At 47.8% G+C, this 26,514-nt stretch overlaps 1 protein-coding gene across 4 annotated transcripts in view; it reads left to right on the forward strand.

The window, feature by feature from the left end:
* Window positions 1-26,514, forward strand: part of LOC122399515 (teneurin-a) — a 99,225-nt gene that overhangs the window by 36,274 nt on the left and 36,437 nt on the right. For all 4 annotated transcript variants that reach the window (XM_043400241.1, XM_043400243.1, XM_043400245.1 and 1 more), the window contains exon 2: window positions 25,218-25,498. In XM_043400241.1, coding sequence (XP_043256176.1) covers window positions 25,218-25,498 — 281 coding nt within the window. The remainder of the gene's footprint in view (window positions 1-25,217; window positions 25,499-26,514) is intronic.

Below are 26,514 nucleotides of genomic sequence, written 5' to 3' on the forward strand. Positions count from 1 at the left end.
CCTCTGCAGACGGAAACGCGTGTGCGTGTCGTTTAGCCCGTGCACCGTGGACCCATGGACCCCGGTTGTCTCGCCTCTGGTACTTGTCCCGTGGTGCCCAGGGCTCTCCGCTCGCATCCAAAGGGTGTGTCAACCTAACGACTAAAAAGGATACTGATATATTGCCCGACTGACAGCTTTACGAATGATCGGAGTGTCGCCTTGTTATCTCCCGAGATACAGTCGCCGCCCCCATGGGCGTCCCTATATTTCGCCAGGAATACGAACACCGGAATCGTCTTAAGGGTGTAGTATACAGCCACGAAACAATGTACAGGCTTTCCCCTCCGAATTAACCCCCTTAAAGATCGTATTCGCCTTCTCGCGCTACAAATTCACCCTTCCGCGAGTCTGATTTTTCAACAAATTTCCTGTCTAATAACAGAAATTGCAAAGGGGTGAATTTGATATGATGAACACCGATGAAATTGATATACGCGTTCTCTCGTTCAATAACCGCGTTATTTACAGTAACTACGGAATCGCTGTTGATCTTGCAAATCAATATTTATTCTGTAATCCAATTTTTAGAAAAATTGTTAACTGGATTAAAAGTGCGTTCTGTTGTCATTCGGTATCGTGCAACTTTCGATTCCCATTGCGTGTTTTGTTTTTTAATTCTGGTCCAACCTATCAGATCTTCCATTTTTAATTCCAGAACTCGGCGTCCCGGAACTCCAGGCACTGATTTGCATAAAAATCAAAACACGAAGCCATTACGGTGGCTTCTGCGACCCTCGGTTGACCCGTAACCGGAATCGTGTATTCACAAAACGTAACTGGGTATCGTGGGGCACTTCGAAACCCCAAAATATGCTACCTTACAAAGAACAATCTTATACGTGGAGCTAACTAGGGTCCATTCTTCGCGACTACGACAAGAAATATTATTTCTCGTTCAGCAAAAATTGACAAAAATATTTATATTGTGTCGGACCCATTTACAACACTTGTTAGTCGAGTGGATGTTTCTCAGCGAGGCAATTCGTTTTGTGACGAAACTATGGCGTTCGAAAAAATTTCAAAGACGTCGTTTCCGGGTGATTGACGTCGTACAAACGGCCCCGTCGGTTACGGTAGCCTTCTTACCGGTATTTCCGCGACGTTCTGTCGCCCGATCAAGCTCCACGCGCTAACGAGTCGTAAACGAAGGGTGGCGTGGCCGGTTCCGAGCACAAAAGCGCGAGCGGTATTAGTCGCATTGTGGCGAGCCAACGACGTCCATCGCGCGACGCGTCAATCCCTCGAGAGGCCATTACAGCCTCGTACGGACGTCGCGCGTACAAAAGCGTCGCGGATCCGTCATGAATGCCGGCAAACATTTAGATAACGATCTCAATAGGAATTACGACGGACGGATTAGTCGATGACCGAGTGACAATTTCGACGTGGATCCACATGGTCCACGATCCGACTAAACGATATTGTAAAAATACTGTGACTCGTAATTTTCACCGAATGGGTCAATTAATCCACGGCTCTGTCGCCTTTTAAATCGTCGGTCCTGTTATTTATCGGAGTGATCTAGACCTGGCGTAACAACCAGACGCTGGTAAAAGGGGTTGCACCGCCAGGGAAAAACCCTGGAACCAGCCGGGGAAGCTAATTAAGCCCACGAGATGTCTCGTTAAGATCTCTGATGAAGACGTTTGTCCGCGGCGCTTCGACGTAGAACTTCCGGCCGTGGAAGAGGCGAGCGTCGTTTCGTCGACCCCAGCGTTTCGTTCCCACCCCTTTAGTCGGCGATAATTTACCAACGCTCTCGCAAACAGCCGCGGAGCCCCGGAGTTCGGAACTTCGAGCGGAAATACAAGGTTTCGGGACGAGTCCTGCGAGTCGACAGGCCGAGCGGAATAATTCCGCGAGAATTACGCGACCATTCTGCACCGTCGGGCTTCGAGCTTGCTCTCGCGAGAGGAGCGACCGGTCCGGCGTAACGGAACGGGGTTACTTTCGCGCGAACGGGCAACTTTCTGCTTCCAGAGGCAACTGGGGCTGCTTCCAGGACTCCTCCGCTTCTCCAGACTTCGTCTTACGGGCGTAACGATTTTTTTATTGGAACTCTGGATAACGGTAAAGGAACGTTTCTCTATGGGAATGCGTGAAAAGGGTTCCAACCCCTCTGATATAAAAACAAGTCAGCCTAGTCGGTCGTGGTTTCGTTCGGGAAAAGTTGATCACGCGATATCTTGCCAGCGATCTAAGAAAAACCACCGATCCGATACGAAAAGTATAAAAGGGTTGTTCCTGCGGCAATTGCGATCGCAAGGAAAATTAGCGTGACTCGCAGTTATAAAGGTTTCGTTCTCGGTGCGCTCCGCCTCGCGTTCGACAGAGACGACGATAATTTTTCTGACGTGCCCGGGAGTCGTTACGCAACATTGTAATTTTTCGTACATAAAAATCTGAAACTGTATACCCGGCTGCTAATGCGCGCGTTTGAGAATAGCAATCATTCAACCCTCCCTTGTAATCTTCGTCACGAGTAACAGCAATTATTAACGCGGGAATGAAATTCTGCGGCATATTCTGGTCGCAATCAATTTCACCGTAAATGCGCCTTAATATTCGTTACTTTATCGATGTCCGCCGAAATAAGAACGAAAATGCGATTTCCCCGGGAAAGAATTAACCACCCGTCGCGGTCGTCGAAGGGTTGATCGGAACGAAATGCTCGTAACATCGGGAATTTCCAATCTCTCGATCGAAGGAACGAGGCCCGTCTATTTTCCAGCTGTTGGACGCCCCTGGATGTACTCCCTCTTAATTAGAAGAAGCTCAGGTGCGAGATAAACCGCGTCCATCTTCACGATCCGCCGCCTCTTTCGCTCGCTTCCAACGTCAGCCCCGCCTTTTCTTGAACTCTCAACCCTCGATTTCACACCTACGCGTACCCCCTCGTTCCCGCTCCCCCGATGCCGACTGGAACTCCCTTATTCATCGGGGCAAGGAACCACCCTTAGCACCAGTCTCCCCTCTTCTCCGTCTCTTCTTCCGTCCTTGTGTTTTTCTTGTTGCCGCTTCCTCGCCGTTACCCTTCGAAGTTGGCTCGAAATAAATACGCCGACCAGCAGCCAACCCTCCGCGACTCCAAAGCCACCGAATATACAGGGTGGGCCGCAATTAATGGCGCAATATCGAAACGAAACCGAAGAGTATCGACATAAATTGGAGCCAATTATATTTCAGTTCGCGTAACGAAGTTTTTCAGAAGCCTGTCCTCGACTAGCTTACGAGCAGAACACGTTCCCAGGGATTAAGTTTCTATTTCTGAAACTCCCTGCGCATCCGGTGTCTTTGAACGTCGCGTGAAAATATCGACGCGGCGAAAGGTGACGAGGCCAGCAAGACGGCAAAGATGGAAGTCGGGTATCAAAGGTGTACATAGGTGCACATAAGGGCGGAGAGTTATGGCGCGCACATGGAAACGTCGCGGCGATGCGTGACAGATTGGGCGCGAGGGACTAACAAACTCCAGTCGGATATATCCGTTCGCGGGCTGCCCACCAATTTGTCGATATCGTCCTTGTATCGTTCACACGGCGATCGATTTGTACCGTTACAAAGCACCTTCCGGCGATGCTTCCATGTCTTGCTGGTCAAACCTGATACCGTCGCTCCCGGATCCCTTTCGCGCGATGCTCCCGGACTCCGGACGTATGATGATCGAGGAGAATTTGGGGGTTGGAGAGATCGATCAGGTGTTCGGGGTTTCCGGGATTTTATTAGGTAACGCGGCCTGGGTCGGATGGTAATCTTTTGTCGCTTAAGTGGTATTAGTCAAGACGGATGGTTGGAAACGTTCGGTTTGTAAGTAACTTATCCCGGAAACGCGAGCCTATAATATCGTACACCCGGTCGAAAACTCTGTTCCACGAGGAATACCGCGTAAACGTCCAACGAAGTCACTCAACCCGTTTGTCCGGCGGACTCATCTTCGTTAATGCGTGGCCAAGAGCAATAGGAACGAGCGACCGGAAGCCGGTAAATACCCCGGCACTCGTCATTTTCTGGCAGCATCCTCGTCCCGTGGTTAATTTCGTCTGGCTAGGTGTCTAGCGGCGAAGGCGCGCAACTATGCGATAATATCGTGTGCGTGCGTACGTCGGTGTACACGAAGACGAAATCTCCGGGTGGTGCACCGGTATGTAAGGCGGCGCGGACGAGAGGGAACGATGAAACGACAATTACGTTGAAATAGTGCTTCCGCCAGGAGGCGCGCCAATGCCCTCCGCACCCCCCACTCCGACTACTCGTTCGCGCATTGGCGTCCACCGACGGTCGGTAATGCGTCCCTTGTGCCCCGCGGGACGCGAACGGGATTGCTCTCCCTTTAGAAATTCGTCGACCCCGCGAAAAAGACGTCCTCGTGCCGCTAATGAGAGGGCTTACGCGATCCAAATTGATTTACGCGACGACGGAATTAGCGTCGCGACCGCGAACACTCGGGGTTTCTGCGGGGGCGCGACGGTTTCGTTCGCTAGTTTTGGTTTATTAATTTGCGGTGGATCGGAAAAGCGGGGGAGTAGTTGGGAGATAGGGACAGTGGTGCCCCCCTCGAACGATTCATAATTTACCGAAGTAATGGGGGTATAAAAATGTGGGCTTCCTGTCTTTGGTTTTTCGTTTACCCTTCGTGACGTGATCGAAAGCTGCGCGCGGTCGCGTTTATGAACGACAAGTGACACAACACGAGGAGGCGTTTATTGCTTCCGTGTTTGTCGTTGACGATATGTCGGTTGATGGCATCGATCCGGAGGAAGCTTATTTCGAGATATCCGGGATAAGTTCCGGGGAAAAAACTGTAAAGTACATGTTGGTGTAAAATATTGCCTGCGGATAGATTTGCAACGGATCGAGCGGGGTTTCCAGGTGTCGTAAATCTTGTTCGCCCGCGCAGTTTGAGCGCAATAAATAGAAAGGATTCGCGCGGTTGCCCGGGAGTTTAAAGGATTTCTTTTGTGCGTGTCAATACGATACCTCCGAGAGGGATGATTTAATAGGAGTCCCGCTCACTGTATCTTATAGTTAACGTAACACAAAATAAAAGTTCGATAGACTTTATCCGAATCACCGAAGAGTACATAATATACCCGAAATTCGAACGAAGCTTCCATAGTGTCTAGCAACGCGTAACGAAGTAGTTATCGATCACCGTATTAAAAAGCTCGATTATTGTTCGAGGAACTCCGCCCGTGGGCGTGACGCGTCACGAAGAAGGGCCAAACCGCGTATTGTCAACAGATCCGGACAGCCTTAACAAGTTGAATAATGATCGGCGTTTTAGCCTCTAAATTATCATCGAGCCTCCTCTATCCCCTTTCGGGCGCAGGGCTGAAATGAATGGCGCGTGACATGGAAGAAAGCTACACTCGACTATAAATAGATAAACACGCTGCCGTATCAACGACGTCGTCGTGCAGGATGGGGGTTAGGAATCCGTGGTCGGAAGTTGAGGCGAAAGCTTTGCACGATGAAGTGATTTTCGAGTTCATTAGTTGGGGAGGGAGAAAGGGGGGAGGCAGTGACACTTACAGCCTCGTGATAAAATTAGTTTATGTCGCTTACGATCGAGCGACCGACGAGGCAATTCCTGCGGACCAGTTGCAGCCGGGAATAAAATTTACTGCCTCGCTTTTTGCGCCATACCGCTGTATCCCTAACAGATCGAGGAAAAAGTGGGTTACACATCATTTATATCTTCTATAATGCTTGATAGAAGAATCGATATTCTTACTTAACCGAGTTGTACACGGCTCAACAAGTTAAATTAGATCCCTGGAACTCAATTACACGTTCTTGTTATTATTCCATAGACTTGGTTCTTTCAAACACTATCGAAAAACACTTCGCGGTTAGACTATAGGCCTAGGCCATAGTTTAATCGTCTGGTCTCGTCCTTGTCACTCGTTTCTCCGCGTTCAAGTAACTACCTCAGGAGTCTTGTTAACTTTACATAATCCTATGTCTCTCTGAAGTCGCGAACCAACCGTCTATATCGTTGTAGTCTGATTTAATTCCGGTATCAATTATGCAAACGATCTAAAGCAATCTCTTTCTAAGCACTATGCACGGTCGTAGAGCTATGTTTTCCTGGCCTCGATGACCACGCGGCAAACGCACTATGGAGACCGCTCCTTTAAAGAAGCACTTGGCAAGTTCGCGTAACTTACTCGGCGCAAGTTCGTCGTTCCACGTTACCGCATTTTAATCAACGAGAGAAACACAGACGAGTTTTCGCGGACACTGCGGGGCAAAGCAAAAGGATCCTCGAGAATGAAAGTGTGTCAACCGGAAAAGCCTTGATTGCGAACGGTGCCGGCGTAAATTGCAGGCCCGGGTAGTTCGTTCGCTTAATCGAGACCGCCGCTAATTTTTCCACGGTCAAGAGTGACGGGACGCTAAGAAAATTGGACGGAGGAAGGACGTGGTCGTTTCTCGTGGAGAGCAGCCCGGACGGACCCGTCCAAATACTGGTCGGCGAGGGAACGTCTTGCAGACAGGGCATATATAATGCAACGTACAATCGTGACCCTTGAAATTAGATTTATCTGGCCGACAGTTGACTCAGGACGGGGTGGTCAGCTCTTCTGGCACGGCTGAAGAGCAAAGCCACGTCGCTAACGTGGATCGAATCGAGGTGAACCGTGTATTAAGCGCAGGTGTTACAACAAGAACCCGCGATCCGCTGTTGATCGTCAGCAACTCCTGGGATACCTATATACCTATGTTTCAGGATAGAGAGAGGAATTTTCGTTCGGAAACGACGCTCGATCAAGCGTGGTATTATTGGAGACAGCCGGGTGGGATGGGGAGTGGCAAAATTGGGACGTATGTAAACGCCATAAATTTATGGTCTTGTGGATCTGGATTTCGGTAGATCGCAAGCTCTATCTTCGCAGCATAAACGACTACAGAAAACGTTCTACGAATCTATAAGCTTTGACTTGAATATAAAAAATTTTCCAATCGTTCTAAAAAAATTATTTTCACTCGCGGGGGTCAATTACCAACATTTTTCGTGAACAGACATACCCTCGAATTCCTACGCACTTTCGAGAAAAAAATTCCTTACCGAGACGTTTCCCCGAAATTAAAAAATCATAACTTCTGGATGGATTGGAGGATTTTAATGTTTCAAAATGCAAACGAAGTGTATTTGGGCGAAGAATATTTAGATATGCAAACGTCGTTCATGTTTGGATTCGATTAAACAAATTTCGGTAGCTTTTCGAAACATTGAAAGATGGCGGGCAGGGAGAAATCGAACGTCGGCAAACAGTAACATGGGACGATGAATAAAAACCTTTTGTGCGACGCACAAATGTAGTACAATGTCCCTACAATTACGATAATTCACGGCGATTGTTAAATCGTCAATTACACGGAGTACAAACATTTCCGAAGCGCGGCTCGATCCAATGAACATTTCCCTCCTCAAACTCAAAGGTTTACTGCGTCCACGGTTGTGTGCGCGTGCGCACAGCCAAGTACACAATATTCGCGACCAGAGCTTTCAAGTTAATTTAACACCAGCTCGTCGAAACCAACGAGTGAGACAGAGACAAGCAGACAGAGAGAGAGTAAGAGAGAGAGGGAGAGAGAGAACGTGGAGCAATCGTTTCGACGTGTACAACCGGATCGATAAGGAACTTCGAATTCAGACTGCAACGTCTCTCGATATCGTCGGAAAAACAGCCACTGGATATTATTTATTTATTTAGTTACTTACTTAGAGGCAAACAGGGTTAATCCGACAGTATGTTAGTCTAGATCAGCGTTTTCCGAGCTGTTTTGGCTCGTGACCCCGTCTGAATTTTACTTATTTCTGTGGCCTCCAGCTACCACGATTCCTCCCGGTTTGCTAAAAATAATCCGCAGACGTATAAAATAATTATATAGAGGACCATTTGTCTGGGGCCTCGATCAATCGGGGCATTGATATAAGCAGAGACGGACAAAATTTTTTGAATATTAAATAAACATTTATTCGCGTGAAATTCCAGGAACGATGGTACGATAAATCGTGCTGCACGATTATGGTAAGAATTCTGAGTTGAACGTCGAGGAAGGATAAGAAATTGAAACGAAACTGTAACTGATTTTCCCTTACCACTTAAGGACAGGGGGCGCAAGATGGAGGTTAATAAGACGGAGTGCGCACAATTACAGTTATTACTGCGGTTAACCGGCTTTTGTCGTGCGGCGCATATTTTAATAAATTGGCATGCCGAAGCCTAAACGAGAACAGTTCTGGTTCGAGGAAGGGGATGTTTCTGATTTTTCTCAACGTGCTATTTACATATAAAGCGATTCTTATAAAACAACCGACGCAATTGCTTTCAAAGATTATCGTTAATGAGCATATTCAAGGAAAATACACTTTGTCCTTAAATAGAAGAATCAAGGAGATCCCAATATTCAATTTGGTATATTTTACTGGATGGAGACTTATCGACGAACATCTCGACAACTATTAACCGTATACCCCGAAAAGTTATGTGCGATTAACTTCAGAATTTCGAGGGCTGTCGCTCGTTAAAAAGCGAGAGTTTCGCGTAAGGAGCTTTTGGAGCCACTCGAAGGCGGTCAAAGGCGAAAATAGCGAAGCGCATCGTTAATGTACACCGATAATGTACTTCTCTGATAATTACCAACGCGAAGACCAGTGATTAATCGTTCGTGAGCGAAAAAATGAGAAAGTTAACAGTCCGAAGAAAGCAGCTGCGGCCACTGTCGAGCATTTAAACGGGAGGACCCCCGGTGGTAAAAAGCGAATAACACGCGTCCACCGAATCAATTAATTTCACTCGCCGGCTGACTACGTGACGTTCATTAATTACGTTGCTCGCGACGAATCTTCGCGGGTCTAATAAATTCGAATTCGGTTCGGGTTCCTCGCCCGTGTCTGTCGCCCGTCCGTGGGACAGCGACGTCGTTAATAATTACGTTCGGTGATTACGCGTAATAAAGATTACTCGTCCGTTGCTTCGTCAGGCATTTTATTGTGGCCAGTCTGCGCGACATTGCGTATTTCCCACCCCCCCGGCATATACGCTTTGAATAATTCCCGGTGGAAAATTACGAACGGATGGAGACGCGGGTTTTTAATATTACGGGTGCAATTAGGCAATTCTCGATCCCACGCAGCACCTCCGCGTTGCTAAAATTGGGCGAAAAGATCGATCGTAGGCTTTTGTTGGGACTCGAAGATGTTTTGGAAACGTGGCTCTAATTAACGAGTAGCAGACACGGGAATTTTACACGTTTTACGATACGACGGAGGAACAATGAAAAGCTCATCGTCGGGTCGGAAGACGAAAACGAAAAACGAAAACGAAAACGGCGCGCCGCGATGCAACACGAGACTCTCGACTGTTCGCGAAAGCTGATAAAAGGTAAATTAATGTTACCGCGCGCGGAGTAGGCGGTTGATTGACAAGAGATGCTTCGTGCCAGACAATGGACTGCCGGCATGACTAAGTACCTACTTGAAGAGTACGGTACTCCGCCACTCGTATGAAGAGCAAATATTATTTATCTCGTAACAACGTTTCCCCGTAATTACGGCGATACGAATGTTTCCACGTAACCGGACAGCACCTCATTTTCGACCCTAATTCTCGTCTCTTTTTACCCGCGGACACGTATTTTTCATGTTAGGTAAATAAAGCCGGGCGAATTGGGGCGAAAATTACGTAAATAAAAAGCGGCGGACGGTCGAGTCGACGGCACCGCGATTAATCTAGTTCCTCTTTCTCGTTACTTTTGTCAGCGACGTTCTGTTTGTCGCTGGCACGTTTATTGCTGGAAGCGCTTAGGGCATTCCGTGCTCGACGACGAGTCGATAGGAGCGGTTTCGCCGCGCGAATAAATTGCTTTCTTCTCGTTCGATGACAAGAGCGTCGCGAAATACAAACTATACCACTTTGACCGCCATGTTTGCGCAGAAGAAGTCCTATATTATTCCGGAATTATTAATAACGGTTAAACAAAGTCTAGACTCCGCGACGACGGTCCTGAGTATCGTTTACTAAATTATGACGACTGAATCACGGCTGAAAGTGGCTCTGAGATCCAGTTGACGTTAACTAGTGGACGTCTCGAGGAGGAAAAAGAGGGAACGCGGTCCGAAAAAGCAGGAAAAGACGCAAGACGAAGTGACTCGCAAACAATTACACGTCGCGGTCGCCACATTTCAGCCGTCGTAGCCCTTGTCTCACCGCCGCGAGCTGCTTCACGGGTCATTGATGCCAGCTGCCGACGAAATCGCACGCGTTAATGTCGCGTGCCGCGTAACGATCCGGCCGCATTTGTTATTCCACGGAAATGGGACGAAGCGGAGACACACCGGAGGCCGTCGGGGAGGAGCGAGCCGTGCAAATAGGGCATTATCATCGTCGTTAGAGAAAACACACCGACCCTTTCGGAGCGTTTCTCGGCTCGTCGGCTCGGCGCCGTTCGTCCCCAGTCTTCCCATTTCCCAACGATATCGCCTCGCTCGAAATAATGGCGACCCGCGTGCTTCGATGCCCGTAAGGACCTTTCGACCCTTTCCTCCAATTTCCCAAGATCTTTCGGACCGAATATCTCCTCTGCCCGCGATGTCCGTTTATCGTGACAGGTTTGGACGAGCACTCTTTGAATCTACTTTTCGAGACACGCAAACGTCATCTTCCCTCTAACCCTCGAGTTGTCAGATCCTGCGTCAATCTTCCTAGATTTTTCTTCATTACGTCACGGTCCGAGCGAAATTGAGTTTCATGGAACCGAGGGGTGGGTGGAAAGGGAGGAAGGAAGGCTGTAGATGCGGTGGGTTGCGTGGACATTCAATTGTGCTGCCGCAAGTTTTCGAGCCATTTGGTTGCGTAAAGACGGGCAATCGTTCCGAATGCAGGGGCGGATTTAACGCCCCGATAGTGGCTGTTGTTGCAGCCACGGTCGCGTAATGGCTAGGAGGTGTATCGCATAAAAGTTACCATTCCTCGGGCAGATAAAGCGACGCTTTTATTTTCCAAGTCCGTACAAAGGATAGAAACTGTGTACGCCGCGTTTTATTCCGAAATCTGCCAGTTGAATTCGTCAATGAAGCCCGCGCGATCGATCTTGCTGCGCTTGACTAATAAATTCGGATTAAACTTAGCATCGAGAAGCAGACTTTAATAATAGCCTTCCAGTGGCAGACATTTAAAGCAACGGAGGGAATGTTGGAATTTAATTTAAGACCAATTAAAGAGAAGTTATATATAGATGTAGGTTAGGTTCAATGGTTGCCGAACCGAGCCTCGACTGCGTGCTGTGTATATACAGAGTGTATCGATTAGTTTCGGTAAAATTGATACGTACTTGGGCAATATTTGTATTAATTTTATCAAATTCAGAATGCTGGAATTTAATTTAAGGCCAATTGGAGAGGAGTCATGTACAGGGTGTTTCACAGATTATCACACAAATTTAACCGCAAAAGTTTGATACGTTGCTTGGTGGTTTCGTTATGTAAAACAATCCGCTCGTTGGATATTCTTTGAGTGTTTCAGGATTCCATTTGAATAATGATCGAAACGATTCCGCACCTTCGTTAATGCGTTTGAAAGCGGTTCAAAGCGTCTCGAAGCCATCGCCAGGCAACGGTCGATGACGACGAAAGCCCGGAGGACCGACTGAAAACGTCAAAGCTCGCTCGTTTTGTTTCTGCCTTCCCGGCGAACCGTACTTGACCGGCGGCTTCCCGGATTTCCAGGCTAATGGGACACTTGGAGGTTTTGGAAAAGGTTCTCGTTCGAGGAAATCGTGAATAAGGCGCGCCTTCTTCGACCGGCTTTCGAGGAAAGCGTGGTTAGACCGACGAAATAACGTGCACCGCGGATAGAAGTCATGAAATTCAAAGAAGAATCGTTAAAATGCGATTTATCGCCAAACACACGTAAGTAGGACAGCGTGGAGTCGTATAAAATAGAATTTCCTCGACGTCTCCGTACGACGCGAAACAAATACGTCCACTCGTGACGTTAGATTATTGCGTTAAGACTAACTAACGTATATACACAGTATACGGGGCACGTAAAGAAACTTTGTTCGGCTAAAAAGTTCTTAACGCGTAAACAACGTCCGTTCTATTCGTAAATTTAGTCACAGAGCCCGCGGAAATAAAAACTTATTCCAGCGGAACCATTATTTAAATGTTCGCCGGTTTCTGTCAAAACTTTTTCACAAATTTTCCAAGCCACCCCTTGTATATTCAGCGGCGTCCTTTCAGTACCACCTGCATACGTCCAAGCGATTACCACAAAGCGGGACGCATCAAGCTTAATCAGACCCCCGGAAGTGCACCGAAATTCCCGTCTCGGCGCGGCGACGCGGTAATCATCGCGGAACTAAATTTAAGTTTCCACCCCCGATGCGGTGGACGGCTAAGCTCGTAATCGCAAAAATGAGACGAAGGCAGCCCGCGAGACAGAAAGGACGCAAGGGACGCGACCGTGGCAGAAGGGGGGAGGTGGGGGTAGGGACGCCGAGATAACGAGAAAACGAAGGAAAGCGAATGAGACGGTGGAACAAAAACGTCGAGGAGCCGACGGGTCGTGAGGCGGAAAAGAAGAAGGAGGGGCCGAGCAACCAGGTATTTTTGCATTATCGTCACGTGCGCAGTCTTATTACGGGCACACGTGGTGTAATATTCTCCCCCTCGGTGTTCGCGTCGACTCGCGGCCTTCCTTCTCGTTGGCCTGGTCGCGCGTCGTGTGTCTCGCATTGTTAGAATGCGACAGGCGGTGTTCATCCGCGACACCCCGAAGGGGGATGATCGAATACTGGCGAAGTTTGCTGAGACCCGGGCGCGGATGATACACCACCCATCCAACCCCCCAGTCGATCCTTCGACGGCGCGAACTTCCACGGCGTGTTGCGAGAACACGGCCCCCGTCACGGAGTCCTGCCGCGTCTTTGTTCGCCATCGTCTTCCCCGGTCTGCCACCCCCGCCCCGATCCTAGCGACGCGTCAACCAACAGACCTACAGGGGGTCACAGACGTAACGATTTTTCCTGCAATTATTAGATCTCGTTTCTGCCTCGTACGCTACGAAAATACTTTAGTCTTCAACACCCCCGCATTCGAGGACTGGATCATACAATTTTATGAATCGCGTTACAGAGGATTACATTTTATTTAAATCGAATAGACAAATTCGTAATCCACGACCAGCAATGTTAGAGCCTCGTCGACAACAGCAGACTTCGTAGCAACGGATCAGCCACCCCATCGCGCTGGTGGTCCCTCCCGCTCAGGTTCCTCCCCCAGGTTCGTCCGTGTCTCGTAATAACGTCTTCCATCGGGTGACGCTTCCTTTTTCCCTCACCGGTTCCTCGTTTGTTGCCGCGAACAGGAGTCGCGGACGTGATCGGGTTTAACAAGGTCGATGCGTATCGAGTCTGGCGATCGAACGCAGCGAGATGCCACGGGGATGGACCCCCGAGCTGCTGATCGTATCTTCTCGTTCCCTAAGTAATGGGAGTTTGACGAAGATATATTGGTAGCCACGGTTCCACCGAATCAAACTGTTAGGTTTAACGACTTGGGTCGGATATTCAATTCAAATTGGTGACACATGACACGGGAATAGCGTTTGAGGGGTCTGTAGGTGTCCATTAACCCCTTCTCGTACTTTAACGAGTCTGACTCGTGACGAAGATTTTGGCTCAAACGTAAACATTAGGAGCCAGGCTCTCGGATAGAAAATCGCGATCATCATTGAGTTTTAGTTAGAAATGGTACCGTCAGACAGTATTTTATTAACCAGTTTGAATCTTCGGTCGTGATTGAGTTTTAGTTCTTATCGGTACGCCACAAGAGTTGGTCACGATTCTTATAATCTCTGTTGCAAAGTAATTTAGCATCAGTCTCGTCTGTTTATCGCGCCTGTTTGGGCCCAGATTTCATCCAGTTAAATGCCAAGGGAAGAGATTAAAAGCGAGTCGTTTGTGTACAGGGTGAGTATCTGTGCCGACCACCTAAATATTTTAATATAAAGTTTTAATATAAATTGTGAAATAAACAAGCACGAGATCACGCTGAAGAAAACCTCCGCCAAAGGGCTGGCGTGTGCTCTCCCACCCTCTTGACGCAAACCACAACCCTCTGTGCCTCTCGAACAGTGAGGTTAGCTGGCATTGCAGGATTCATGCCTGGCGTGTTTCACAGTCGGGAAAGTGGCCTTGAGAGGTCAGCTGACCTCTCTGGCCCTTGGTATAATTGTCCTGAAACTCTTATGCATCATTGGTACACAAATTCTAACTCGAAATTAACTCCAGACTTTCCGCCATTCATTTTTGTTATTTTATACTCGCTCGTATATTTCTAAAATATTTTATATTCGATTGAAATTTCGGAAAGAAAGTTTGGTGGAAAGCGACGTGGTATTTAGGATCGCAATATCACACTCGGGGAATTTCGGTGGAAAATCACGGGCATCGCGTGCATTACAATTCGTTTTATTAATCCCCGTAAACCGCGTTTCTGATCACACGGTGCAGCCGGCAGAAGCAACGAGATTTCGCGGCCGAATCGACGAGTCGATTTGGCAGGCTTGTCGGTAGATTGCACCGTCGCGCGACAAAACGAAAAGCTGTCCTCGATCGCTCGTTCGTTTCGACGCCTCGAAACGAGGAATCGTGATTGTCAGCGTGCCTGCTTCGTATCTGAAATGCCAATTTTATTCGGAGGCTGAAAAATAGCGACTTTTCGCGCGGAAGACGGTTTGCGCGACTTGCACATTTCCTCCCGTATAACACGATCGGAAAAAGCTCTCGTGAAAATAATTTTAATTAAAATAGTAGCTTAGTTTTCTTAGTCGTCGCTCCCTTTGTCGATAAATCCTGCAGGGTATACAAATTTTTAGGTTAGTTGTGTGTCACGGACATGAATCGTAACTAATAAATCAAGATCCTGATCCGTTAAAAACCTATTACTCCTAAAAGGGTACAGATAAGATCTGTTTCGCGATAGTAAAACTGGCAGAAGTATGCCCCGGAAAGGAACTAGGCAAACTGCTAATAGCGTCAAAGATAGGATCGCCAAGCAAAGCCTTATCGAGGAAAGTAACCAGCGGATCTGGGACGAAATGGAAGAGTGTTTAGCAATGTATTCCGAGTTTTACTAATTTAAAACAGCAACTGCGGGATTGATAAAACGAAGGAAGTTCGAGAAACGCGTGTACGACGGAAAGGTTGCAATTTTCCCATCGTAGTCAGCCGCGTAGACGCATAAATCTCTGTTAGAACTATCGACAAAACAAATCTTAAAGTCCGTCGTGCGTAAATTGCAGGAGACACCTTATACCAAAGCAACGGGGCACTAGTATGCAAACGGTGTGCAGAAATATCGGTACCGATGCACGTACGCGCAGCTATCTTGCGCATCGCGCACTACCGGGGAAGAACCTTTCTCGCGGACACGTTTCATGCGTCTATGTTGGGGCAACGTTATTTCTGAGCGGGGTGTACGTGCCCACACACGCGAAGATCCCAGACTGACTCGCCTTTCGATGCAGAACGTCCATTGCATTATTCAATTCTGATCGGTCGCAATAAAGAAGCAAAATAAGAGACATTGGGCCATCGAACGGCAGCAAAGGGACTATTGGAAATCGAATGCAATATTTTACACGTCGAAGTGAAAGTTTTCGTGCACGGTATCGACCCCAGAGAGCATTACGCGATACTCGAACGTTTACCGTTGTAAAGCCTAAGTTGATCCGATTGAAAATACTTTTTACCCCCGGATAATCGAGGCTCCATCGTGTCATCTTCACCCAATTACAACTGCCGCGTAGAGCACAAAAGATAGCCGGAATATTCCCTCGTCAATGTAACATTATACCTCTGTCTCTTTACACACGTACTTTTCATTGAAAAGACACGTTCCCCGTTTAAGGGTCGCGGAAATACAGTATGAAATATCAATAGACGAGGCGGGGAGATTACGCATTCACCGTCCATGCATTAAATCCGTCGTGACGAGCAAAGATTGGATTTGAGTTGGGAACACAGCCCCCGGACCGTGAAAGGGAGAGGGATTCCTCTCACGTGCCGCGTGATTTTATCTCGCCCGGTGGCGAGAGGAGATGCACGACGTGGTTTCTCGGTCGCGGATGATTTCGCGAGGGTGCGCTAATGCATCCGTGCACAGAGGCTTCGACGAGTTCTCGCGCTCGCGATTGCCACGCACCGATCCCGCCCGATACAACAAACGGACTCGTTATCAGTTATCGCGGCTCGATTCATTCATTACCCGCACCGGGACTTCTAACAGCGCCCGGAAGTCGTCCCTCCGTGTTTGCATACATTTGCATGGGGGTGGGAGGGGGGCTTTGTCCACGGGAAAAAAGAAGAAACCAGTGTTCCCCGAACGTAATTGTAATTTGTAAACTGTCGTTCGTGTTTAATCGATCGATGTCGCGGTGTCTGGTTAGACGCGTTTTTTTTTACATTTCTCCCTTTACGGCGTAGACCTTGTTCGAACGGCAGCCATCAGGGTGACTCGACGTATCAGTGGCTCCGATTTCTGCGTAACGTTGCCGCAGCTGGTATCCTCTTAACGCGACGCCGGATAGCAATAAACCACGGAAAGCCGGTACAGGGCACGGAGGAAGAGAAGACAGGATTTACGCGGGATTGTATTACCGGGCGCACGCAGCAGCTGCCTGGTGTCACGTTTTATAATGTTGCGACTGACATTAGCTGCGTCCGCTCTCGTGTTCAACTGTCGGGAGACGGGACCGCGGAACCCATTTAAAGATTCATCTGCTTGCACTCGGTTAATAAGAGCCACCGGTCGTGAACAGCCTCCCCTGGACCCACTTGCCAGAGTTATGTCGATTCCTCGAACCACGTCTTTAACTGCCGCCACGGCACTGTCTTTGCACGGTGACGATTGACGCGTGGACGTAAAAATCGTCCGGGAACCCTTGAGAACCGAAATCTTAATGTTTCTTTACGTAAAGTAGTTGTATTGTCATCGCGAGAGTGTCAGTTCCACCTGTGGTAAACTGCACGCATCAACAAACCCCACAATTACAGGTCAAATTATTGCAACTCGTAATGGTAATTGCTTCCTTTATTTCTGCTAATCGGTGTCCTCGTCAATCCTAATCTTGGTTCAATTAAAGTTCAGTGACTGCACATCCCGCAAATAGACCTTAATTATGTCATCTAATATCTATTACGTTGCTTACTCGAACAGAAGCGATGCTCAGCAATGGGATCAAACGTGTAGCGAGTAACATCGTTTCGTTAACAACCATTTCCTATTAATTCATCCCTGAGAACATATTCGATCCTGACATCAGTGACACTAATTCTGTCTGATGACCACGATCAGCTCACCCGAAATTGGCACCGATCTAATAGCACCGGTAGCCCGATGACCCTGTAAATACCAAAGGACTAAGCGAAGTTAATGACATAGTTTCGTGGTCAGAGGGGCCCAGGTGTCATCATCGGGCGCGTTTGAGGGCCAATCATCATCTATCCCGTACCCGTGACCGGGAAATCCTTTCAACGCGCGTTTCCTCGTTACCTGGCCAGAGATTAATATTCAAAGAGGAACGCTTGGAACGAGATTCTCGACGTGCAGGGAGTTAACGCTTATAAACTACGGTAGGTCATCGAACGTCGAGAGCCACGGTATCCTGGCGCCTTTAAAATCGTGATAACGTCGTCCTTTCCATCCCCCGGGCGTCGCCTTGAATATTCAGCGGTATCGCGCCTATTATTAGCAAGCCTGCCCTTAAGGGCACCGCCCCCTTAAAAGAAGAGACGGGCTAGAAGGAGGGGGTGGTCGTGTTCGCGGGTTACGGTACAAGACAGCACCTCCAGCGGCGCGGTAATCGGGCGATTAAAATTATAATCTCGACGTAATCACGCCGTTGTATTACGGGGCAGGCAGGGTCGCTTCTAATTAATATTAAAAGAGGGAAATTATTAATTAGCGGGAACTGGCGCGTTAAAGGCACTCCGGAGCCCGTCACGCTGGTTCCCTCGTTCTTTTACCCGTGACGTATAGGAACGTCAGACGGAGGGTGACGCAGTTATTGTTATCGTCTCCTTCTCACGATACGAACAATATTTTTTTATCGATACGCTGCAAAAATTCTTGGCCCTGTAACAAAATAATTCCAGTACGTTAATTGTATGGAGCGACGGTTGATAAAATTTATAGCAAACGATGAATATAACAGAAGCTGCGTTTCGGCGACGTGCAGAGGGAAGCATACCGCCTAGGTTTACGGTCGAAACGCGGAACAGCCACCACTTCCGACGCGATAATTACGGTTCCTACGGTGTGCTCGACGACGTTGTCGCGCGAGCGCGATTAATTGCGATTCTTCGGTCGTTTCGGGGTTTATGGTCGCCGCGACAAGCAGCACCGAGGTGGCAGAGTTCGCGGAGGAGCTATCGGCGCCGCGGATGAGCGATTAAAATTTTAACCGGTTCAACGGTGTTGCGTAACGGCGGCGAGTTTGTGGCTCTTTCGTTGCTTCTTTCATTAATTCTTTTTATGAGTCGGTGCTTCGGGGTCCCGGGGATTGAATACGTCGAGTTGGAGCACGTTCTGACCGTTATATCTTCGCGGAAACGGTCCAAGTTGATCAATTTCGATTATTCGAAGAAGGAGGGCTTTACATTCATTGTACTTTTTATTCCAAGTAACTTTTTATGCCACGCCTTGTCAGAACTTGGTTGATCACGAAGGAGATAGTTAAATCGGTGCCCCGTCGATGTAGCGTTTGAACGAATTCGTCGAGGGAAAAGACCACGATCGAGATTATTTGCTAGATTACACGCTCCGCTAATAGGGACATTATGAACTAATTCGATTCTATACCTCATTGATTGGGATGAAAGAGCAGATCTAATTAATCTCGTTGGCGCATTCATAGCGATCCTGAGCCATTCATTGTAGTTCCGTGCAGTGGGACTGAAAGCCTGTAAACCTACTGATCCAAAGATCACGTATATTTTTATGCTCCTCGTCCCTATAGGGCTGGGAACAATTAGCTTTCTCGTCGTTCAAAGCGTACTTTAAGGACGTTTTTTCGTAGGCACTTCTTCCTGAATATCATACTCATTAATATTTCGCCATGATAGAACCATAGTTACATAGGTTGCACGTACGAAGTCGACCCAGTCTCCGAAACAGTTCACGTTACACTGTTTAATGGTCTTGGATAGACACGAAAGGCGAAGTACTTCAAGTGCCCTTTCGAACGAGGCAACAAGTAGCGTACCACCGAAGATACATTGTAAGCAATTGCTAACATTCGGATAGACCGTCTCGCGAGTAACTCTCCCATCCTTATCCTCTTCATACGCGAAGCTAAGAGCTCGCACCAGCGACTAGTGGCTTGCAAAGCACCGTGCATCCTCGAGCAGAAGACTAGAGTCTTCCGTTCCAAGGATGATCCAATTATTTTGTTAGTTCGTCGTAAGAAAACTACGCGACTCTTACGTAGTTTCAGATACACATCGGTGACGTTTCTTGTTGGCGTTCTTTCTGTGCCCGGAATCGTGGCCGTTGGATAAATTTCATTTAAAAGACCAACGTCCTTTTTCCGAAAGCGGTACGGACTTCGTTATGCCCGACGCGCGACGGTCATAATTTCTTTTTCGTTCACCTGGAAGTACGATTCAATTTCAAGCGGCGACCCCCGCGTCGAGTTACGGATCCTGCTGTCACTTTATCTTTCTTTCGAGAACGGTTCGCGCGCCAGAGACAGGGGTGTCGGATTTTTATTAGAATTCTTTGTACGCATCTCGCCTTTCCTTAGACGTCGTGTTTCGCCGGAGATCGGATGAACCGTGTCCGTAATAAACGTACCCGTTTCTCGCTTTTTAACAAACCCCTCCGCGAGGGGCACAACGAGATTCGCTAAGCAAATATGTAACCGTGTTCCCAGAAAACCACCACGATTGGCCCCCATTTGATCGTGCAAATCCTCCCCGGAGCACTCAAGACTCGGGCTTAGAAAAGTTTCGCCCGTAAGTTGAGGATTTCCCGGGGAATTCTGATGCCGGGCTCGCGTAGAGGAGTCGAATCGAATCGCCTCCGTGTACGGACGATCGGTTTCCCCGTTCGTGGGGGCCACTCGAAGGGTAGACGAAGCAGCGTCGATCGAAGAAGAAGCCAGGAACAGACGAGTCTTAACGAAGTGGGCCGCCTCACCCCGGGACAGAAAAGAACGTTTGATGTCTGACCACGGTTCATAGCCTATACGCTTGTTATCGAGCGTTTCGAGTAACGACGCGTTCGTTACATCATAATTGGATCACACGCTCGGCCCTATCCCCGAGCGGGCAGCTCCTGGGCCGCTCCAATCTTCCACTCAGACAACACTCGACTCAATATGTGACAGCAACGCCACCGGCAATTACCTTTTTAACTTCCAATATATCAGACAGCCGGTCAATTCGCTTAATCGGCGTAGGTGTTGCGCATCGAGGACGAGGCTGCCGTGGCAGCAGGGGGCGGGCACGTTTCGAGAGACGGGAGGAAACGCGGATGCCGGCCACCTGAAACGTCGAACGTGCCCCGAATTAGAATAGCGCGGTACGCCCCCGTGGGGAGGCAGCTCGCGCGAAATGTTGTAGCAGGAATTTTATCGGCGCCCCGAGGGATTTCTTGACTCCGGGAATTGTTTGAACGTAGTGTTTCATTCGGGACGTCTGTGCGCGACGTCGAGACACTTGTGCACTTTCCTCCGCGAATTCTGTTATTGTCGCGGGGCTGGATTTTATAATAGCGTTTCCAACCGTACCTCCGCGTTGTTATCATTTTCTTGGGCGAAAATATAATACAATAACGCTGCAAACAGCTTTCGATCGTTATTCGACGTTAGAACGTACACCGAACACGTTTCGCGATATATTTACGGAGCATCGTTGCTAGTTTTCCACAAATATTATTCCAATATTTAGAGTTTACGCGAAAGCTTGCCAAAACAATGTGTTTCGCAGTCTATTTGATTACCCGTCGATATCATTGTTGGGCGGAATTTAATCCAATTACGCTCGCCGCGATTACTTCTACAAAGTATTTGCACCGCGATTGCATTATGATTACTCTGTAATTTTCGTGCAAGTGCCGCGTAATCATAATTATAAATCACTAAATTGTATAATTACCGTGTAATCATAATACGGTTATAGCGAAATTATTTTGTAGTAACAGGCCTGGCAAACATAATCTGATTAAGTTTTGCCCAACATTGGTCCGTACAAGCATTGGAATAACGACGCCATTGTTTGTTTCGCGTTTCGCTTCCATTTTCATGCGCGGCGGGGATGCGCGTTCGCTCGAACGCACATTTAGTTTTCGAGATCGCGAACTTTACCAACGACCCTTCTATTTGTTTGCAATTTCGGCGCGGCTCGAAGTCGTTCATAAGCCAGCATCATAATAATGGCGGAAACGCAACGTTGCCCCGAAAGAGGGTGCACCATGCACCGCGACCCGTGGACCCATCGAACGTACCAACGGGATAACCTAATCCATCGTATCGATTAGGAAATATAACCCAATTTCAGCTAACTGATTTACTCGCGCAAACGGATTAACCCGGCTTGAAGAGGGGCCGCGGCGTTAACGCGCCGAATTGCTGCTTACTCCGTTCTTCCGTAGTGCTCCTCCGCTCCTTGTCCCTCTCTCTCTCAGGCTCTCTCTCTCCTTTCTGTCGTCGTTCATCTTGTTTTCAGCTACTCCCCTCGGTTCATTTGTCCGTTACGTGCAATCAGGAATCCGGTTGTACGGAGTGAAACACGGTGTACAGCTGTCTGAAGGTTCTTAACCTAAGCTGTATTTATTTGTCTCCGTCGGAGAAAATTCGCCGCGTCTCCCGCGTTCGCAATCTCATTAAAGCTTTATCCACGACGCCCGGGAGTTGATTAGTGCTGCGCGTAACGGAATTGCGTCCCCGACGACAATTAAACGTTCGAGGAATCGTGGCGCGACAAGGGCGTTTCGATCGACCCCCGCAACGCGTCGTCCGACCAACAAAATCGTAGAGCTCTTTCCACGAAAGGCCTTTCCGGTCTCGAGATCCCAAGAATTAGGTGGTTTCGAGCAGTTACTCGCACAGAAACTATGGTATACGTAATTTTCATTAACCCTATGCCGCGCTAAAGCCTCGCCTCATCTATTAAATCCTAATCTCGACGCCTTAGTGAGGATTAATGGAAACTTTAGTACTATATTAATCATTCATGGACCGCGTAATCCGTTTCCAACGAAATTATTAATAACCTCCGGTTTTATAAAACTTATAGACACTAAATTCTACCATCCCATGCAGCGCAACATTCTTGACAGGCAAGCTAGTTTAGTTCACGAAAATAACTGCTTTAAATATTTAAATAAGGGAGGGGCAGACGGCTCAAACATCGAGTAAGATGTCACTGGCCGTCGTCCAATTTTTAAGACCCCCATTATTTCGCCATTAAAGTTCTTTCGTTGGGTCGTTTTTGCCGGGCGACGGGGTCCGCCGATACTTTTAGTAAATTAATTTTCTGCCGCCGTCTGTTCTCAACTTAATGATCCCAAAGAAAAAGCAATATTTATCGCGCCGGTATTCCTTTCCTCGTTTCTTCTCTCGCTCGGCGGGGCTAAGCAACGACGCCCGGGACTTCTGCCAGCGATATTTTCTTTTTTCCCCTGTCCTCCGCCCCCCTTTCAACCTGCCCTCCTTCAAGCCCCCTCCCTCATCTCTCTTCGTCGTCGTTCGTTCGTTCCCTTTTTTTTTTCTCTCGTCTCTTTGCGTCGTGTCTGATTGCTTCCTGCCCGAGGAAATATGAGCGGACGTTTATAGGATCGCGAAACGCCGAGAGCGAGCGCGATTATTTATGGTATTTGTCGAGCGTTGCTAAATAACTTACACGTTACGCGAGCAAGGTGAGACATCTTGATGATCCCCGCGCCAGAGAAACACGAGGAATCCTCTGATCTGCAAAATTGAGGAAAATATTTTTTTCTTTCTCTCTATACACAACAAGAAATCATTTTCTCGGGCTGTGACGACAAAAATATTATTTGCGGTCCGCCCTAGATTCGCTAGAAGATTCTTCAGCGAAATTATTTTTAAGAAATTCTACTTCGGATACTACCGAACTTAGCAGCGAGAAATAGCAAGAACTTTTCTATTTAAAATCAAGAGAATCCGCTAAAATGGATACTCTTTATTTGATTTATCGTTCGTGTATCCCTGCAGTGCAATTGCACGAGTTTTAAACGGTTTGAGAATGATTTTATGTAGCAGCAATTCCTCTCCAATCGAACGTTTTGATCGATGACCCGGTAGCCATACATTCTTCTCAACTTTCATCTTCAATTTTCATCCGCTGTCTCTTTTCCTGATTTACAGGTTAACTATCGAGTTCCTCGGGAAGATGACATTAGCTCTTGATGATAGCCAGTTGTCATTAATATTATTTTTATTTCGCCAGACAGCCCGTAACATCAGATCCTAAACATTAAATCGTCCTGGGAAACGCCTCGAATTAATGAAGCTTCGACTCGAGTAGAACTCGAATTAAGCGAATCGCCTGGTACTCGAATCGCCCCCTATTTCTCACGTCCCTCGTTTTCTCCCCCAGCCGGGAACAGGGAAAGAAAACTACACTCGGGGCCACCAAAATTTACAAAAGCAACTTGTTCCGTTTCCCCCTCGACGGGGCTCGGTCGGATCGGCGTTCGCGTTTTCCCTCGATTAAAAAGGTGGGCCTCTCCACCCCAATTTGCGCGGAGCCGTTTCCAGGCCGCGTAATACCTTCGTTGGTCCAACACCTGCCCCGCCAGTCTGCCGGAATCTTAAGCGGAAAATTCAATATTGGCGCACGAGTATTGTCGAGCATTCGCGCTCTACGAATCCTCCCCCCTCGTCCCATCTGCCAGTACCGATCCCCGCGTTATTCCAGCGCGGGATTTTCCATTCACAGAGCCCACGTTCATCGAATAGTATTTCATAGACCTCTTGCAAAAATCACTGCATTAACACGTTGACTGCCAGTCGAAAATCCTAAAATTCTCAACGAGACCAAAACTTTGATTCTAGACAATTGTAAATTACACAACTTAAAAGTTGTCGTAGTTAAAACTTACGAAGCCTATTACAATTTATTTTCTTTAATATTTTAACTTGAGAATTAATTGTTTTAGTTTCGCTGTTAAAAGTTCTGTCGCCCACATATGGGTCACGTGGCATTCAAAGTGTTTCAAATTTCAAGTTTCCACTTGTTCTCGATGAAATGTTTACGTCTACGATGAAAATGTTTGCCCATATTTGCCGAGCAAATGAAAATTTGCATTTGGAAAGGAGTTTCGCCCCTGTCTATAGTCGGAGGCGTCGCGTTTGATCCCTGTTCGGGGCCCCCCCCCTTTTCTGGATCGCTCTCGATGCACAGGGGATGAAGATAAATATCGCTCACGATGAAAATAAAATCCTTGACGTAGGTCCGACAGGGCGAGGCTTTAACCTGTCACCCGCGGCGAGAGCTCCTGGCCTCTCCGAAAGCGCGTCGACTCGTTCGATACACGCGCGACCGCTTTCCGGGAGGTTAATGGGAGCGATTTTTACGCGCTATCTCGTCGTCGCCGTCCGCTGAACGTGCTAGCGCCTCTTCTATATATATTTTTTTTTTTACCTCTCCCCCCCCCTCACCACTTTTCCGGAACGTCCCGTTTTTCCTTCTCGTTTCCCGCGATTTCGGCGGATACAACGGTTGTTTTGTTCTCGGAGTGTACTCGTGAATGCAGCGCGCTTCTAGGCTGAATGGAGCTGTCAGCTAGAGGGGTTGGACCGCGAATAAAGGAATTAGATTCGAAAGGGAAATTTCGCCGCTGACTTTTTCGAGCAGCTCGGTAAGAATTGAAAGGGCAACTTGTATTTCGATTGCTGGCGTGCGGGATCTCTGGCTGTGCGCTGCAGAATGTGTAATTCCACTTGCATGAATTGTATTTTATTTGGAATTACGATCGGAGTGTATTTACAGAGCAACGCGTTTTATAACCTGGCAATTAGTTACACCCGGTTGGAGAATTGTCGGGGATGTTTGGTGGGGGGGCGGCAATCATATTGTGAGTAATTGAACCTGCAGAGAAAAGATATTAATCATCGTTTCGTTTCCTGTTACAGACTTCCTCCACCCCAACAGCAGGTGACAGTCGGGTCTCTGGGTGGTGGTTTAGGAGCCGGGGCTGGAAATGGTGGCACGGGGACGGTGGGTGCTCAAGGTCAAGCCATGGTAGTGCCAGGATTTCCACTCCGCGGAGCGACGGTGCCGCATTATTCGCCGTATTCGCCGTCACGTTTTCACATCGACAAACGTTGCCAGCACAGATGCTCCTGGAAATGTTTCTCGATCGCCCTGATCCTCCTGGTTGTTGCGCTGACAGCGATGCTGGCTTACTTCGCCAGTAAGTAAACACGACATAATGCGGAGTCTTAATAGACCGAACCAGAGGGGACAAAATGCCCCTGCCGTTCGCTAAAAACGAAGAGAGACCTTCTTCGGTTTTTCTTTCGCGTTCCATCCGTATTGCACCCCGCGAGTTCGGTAAACGAGTAATTTCGTTTTGTTTCGTTAACAATACGAACTCAACGCGGCTTAGTTCGGGTCTAAATGGGTCTGCAATTAAACGGTGTAAATTGAATAACTTCAAGAACGTGGAAACGACATTCTTGCGTAATTTGTTAGGGGGCGATGATTGTTGAAACCAGAACCGTCGTCGGGAGCCGGACAAAAGTTGCCGACAGTCTGTTCTAATTATTTTTAACTAAACTTTATTAAGAGAAGAATTGCACGGTGACAAAAAAATACAGAAACAAAACAGAATTGCGCGAACAAATAATTGCGTTCGTTTGATCGAGAATTATTCGACGAACCAAAGGACTAGATATAATAATAATTGTAACACTCGGCCGATTATAGAACAGGGGCAATTGTCGATTGGACAAGGCGTTTAGAAAATAGAGTTAATTCGTCCATTATGTACGAGTAGTTCCGTCGATCTCCGGTTTTCAATGAACAACTCTTATTTACCGGCGTCGTTGTACCGTAATTTATCGCTATTCGGGCCCCGGGAAATCCTTCTACCCGTTAATCTGCAATTTACGGTACAATAACTCATTATTAACTTGCAGATTCGGTTAGGCGGTGCGATTCTCGTTGCGGCCGTCGAAATTCACCGGAACTTTGATTTGCCTAACTTGCGATACAGTGTCTATCTACAAATAGAAGCTCCGGGGCAGGGTTATCGCATTAATTTGTTCGCAGGATTTTGTAAATTCAAATCGTACCGCGCTGGACCGTTTGCACGAATGAAACTTGCCTTCGCCGTGTATTCCGCTCGTTCTATCGTCATAATTGCGTTCAGAAACGATAGCTCGTTTACCGTTCGTACGAGAACAAAGAAATTGATAACTGAAACGT

This window comes from Colletes gigas, unplaced genomic scaffold (assembly GCF_013123115.1).
Source record: "Colletes gigas isolate AHSC1104 unplaced genomic scaffold, ASM1312311v1 Colletes_gigas_Sc00013, whole genome shotgun sequence".
Classification (NCBI taxonomy): domain Eukaryota; kingdom Metazoa; phylum Arthropoda; class Insecta; order Hymenoptera; family Colletidae; genus Colletes; species Colletes gigas.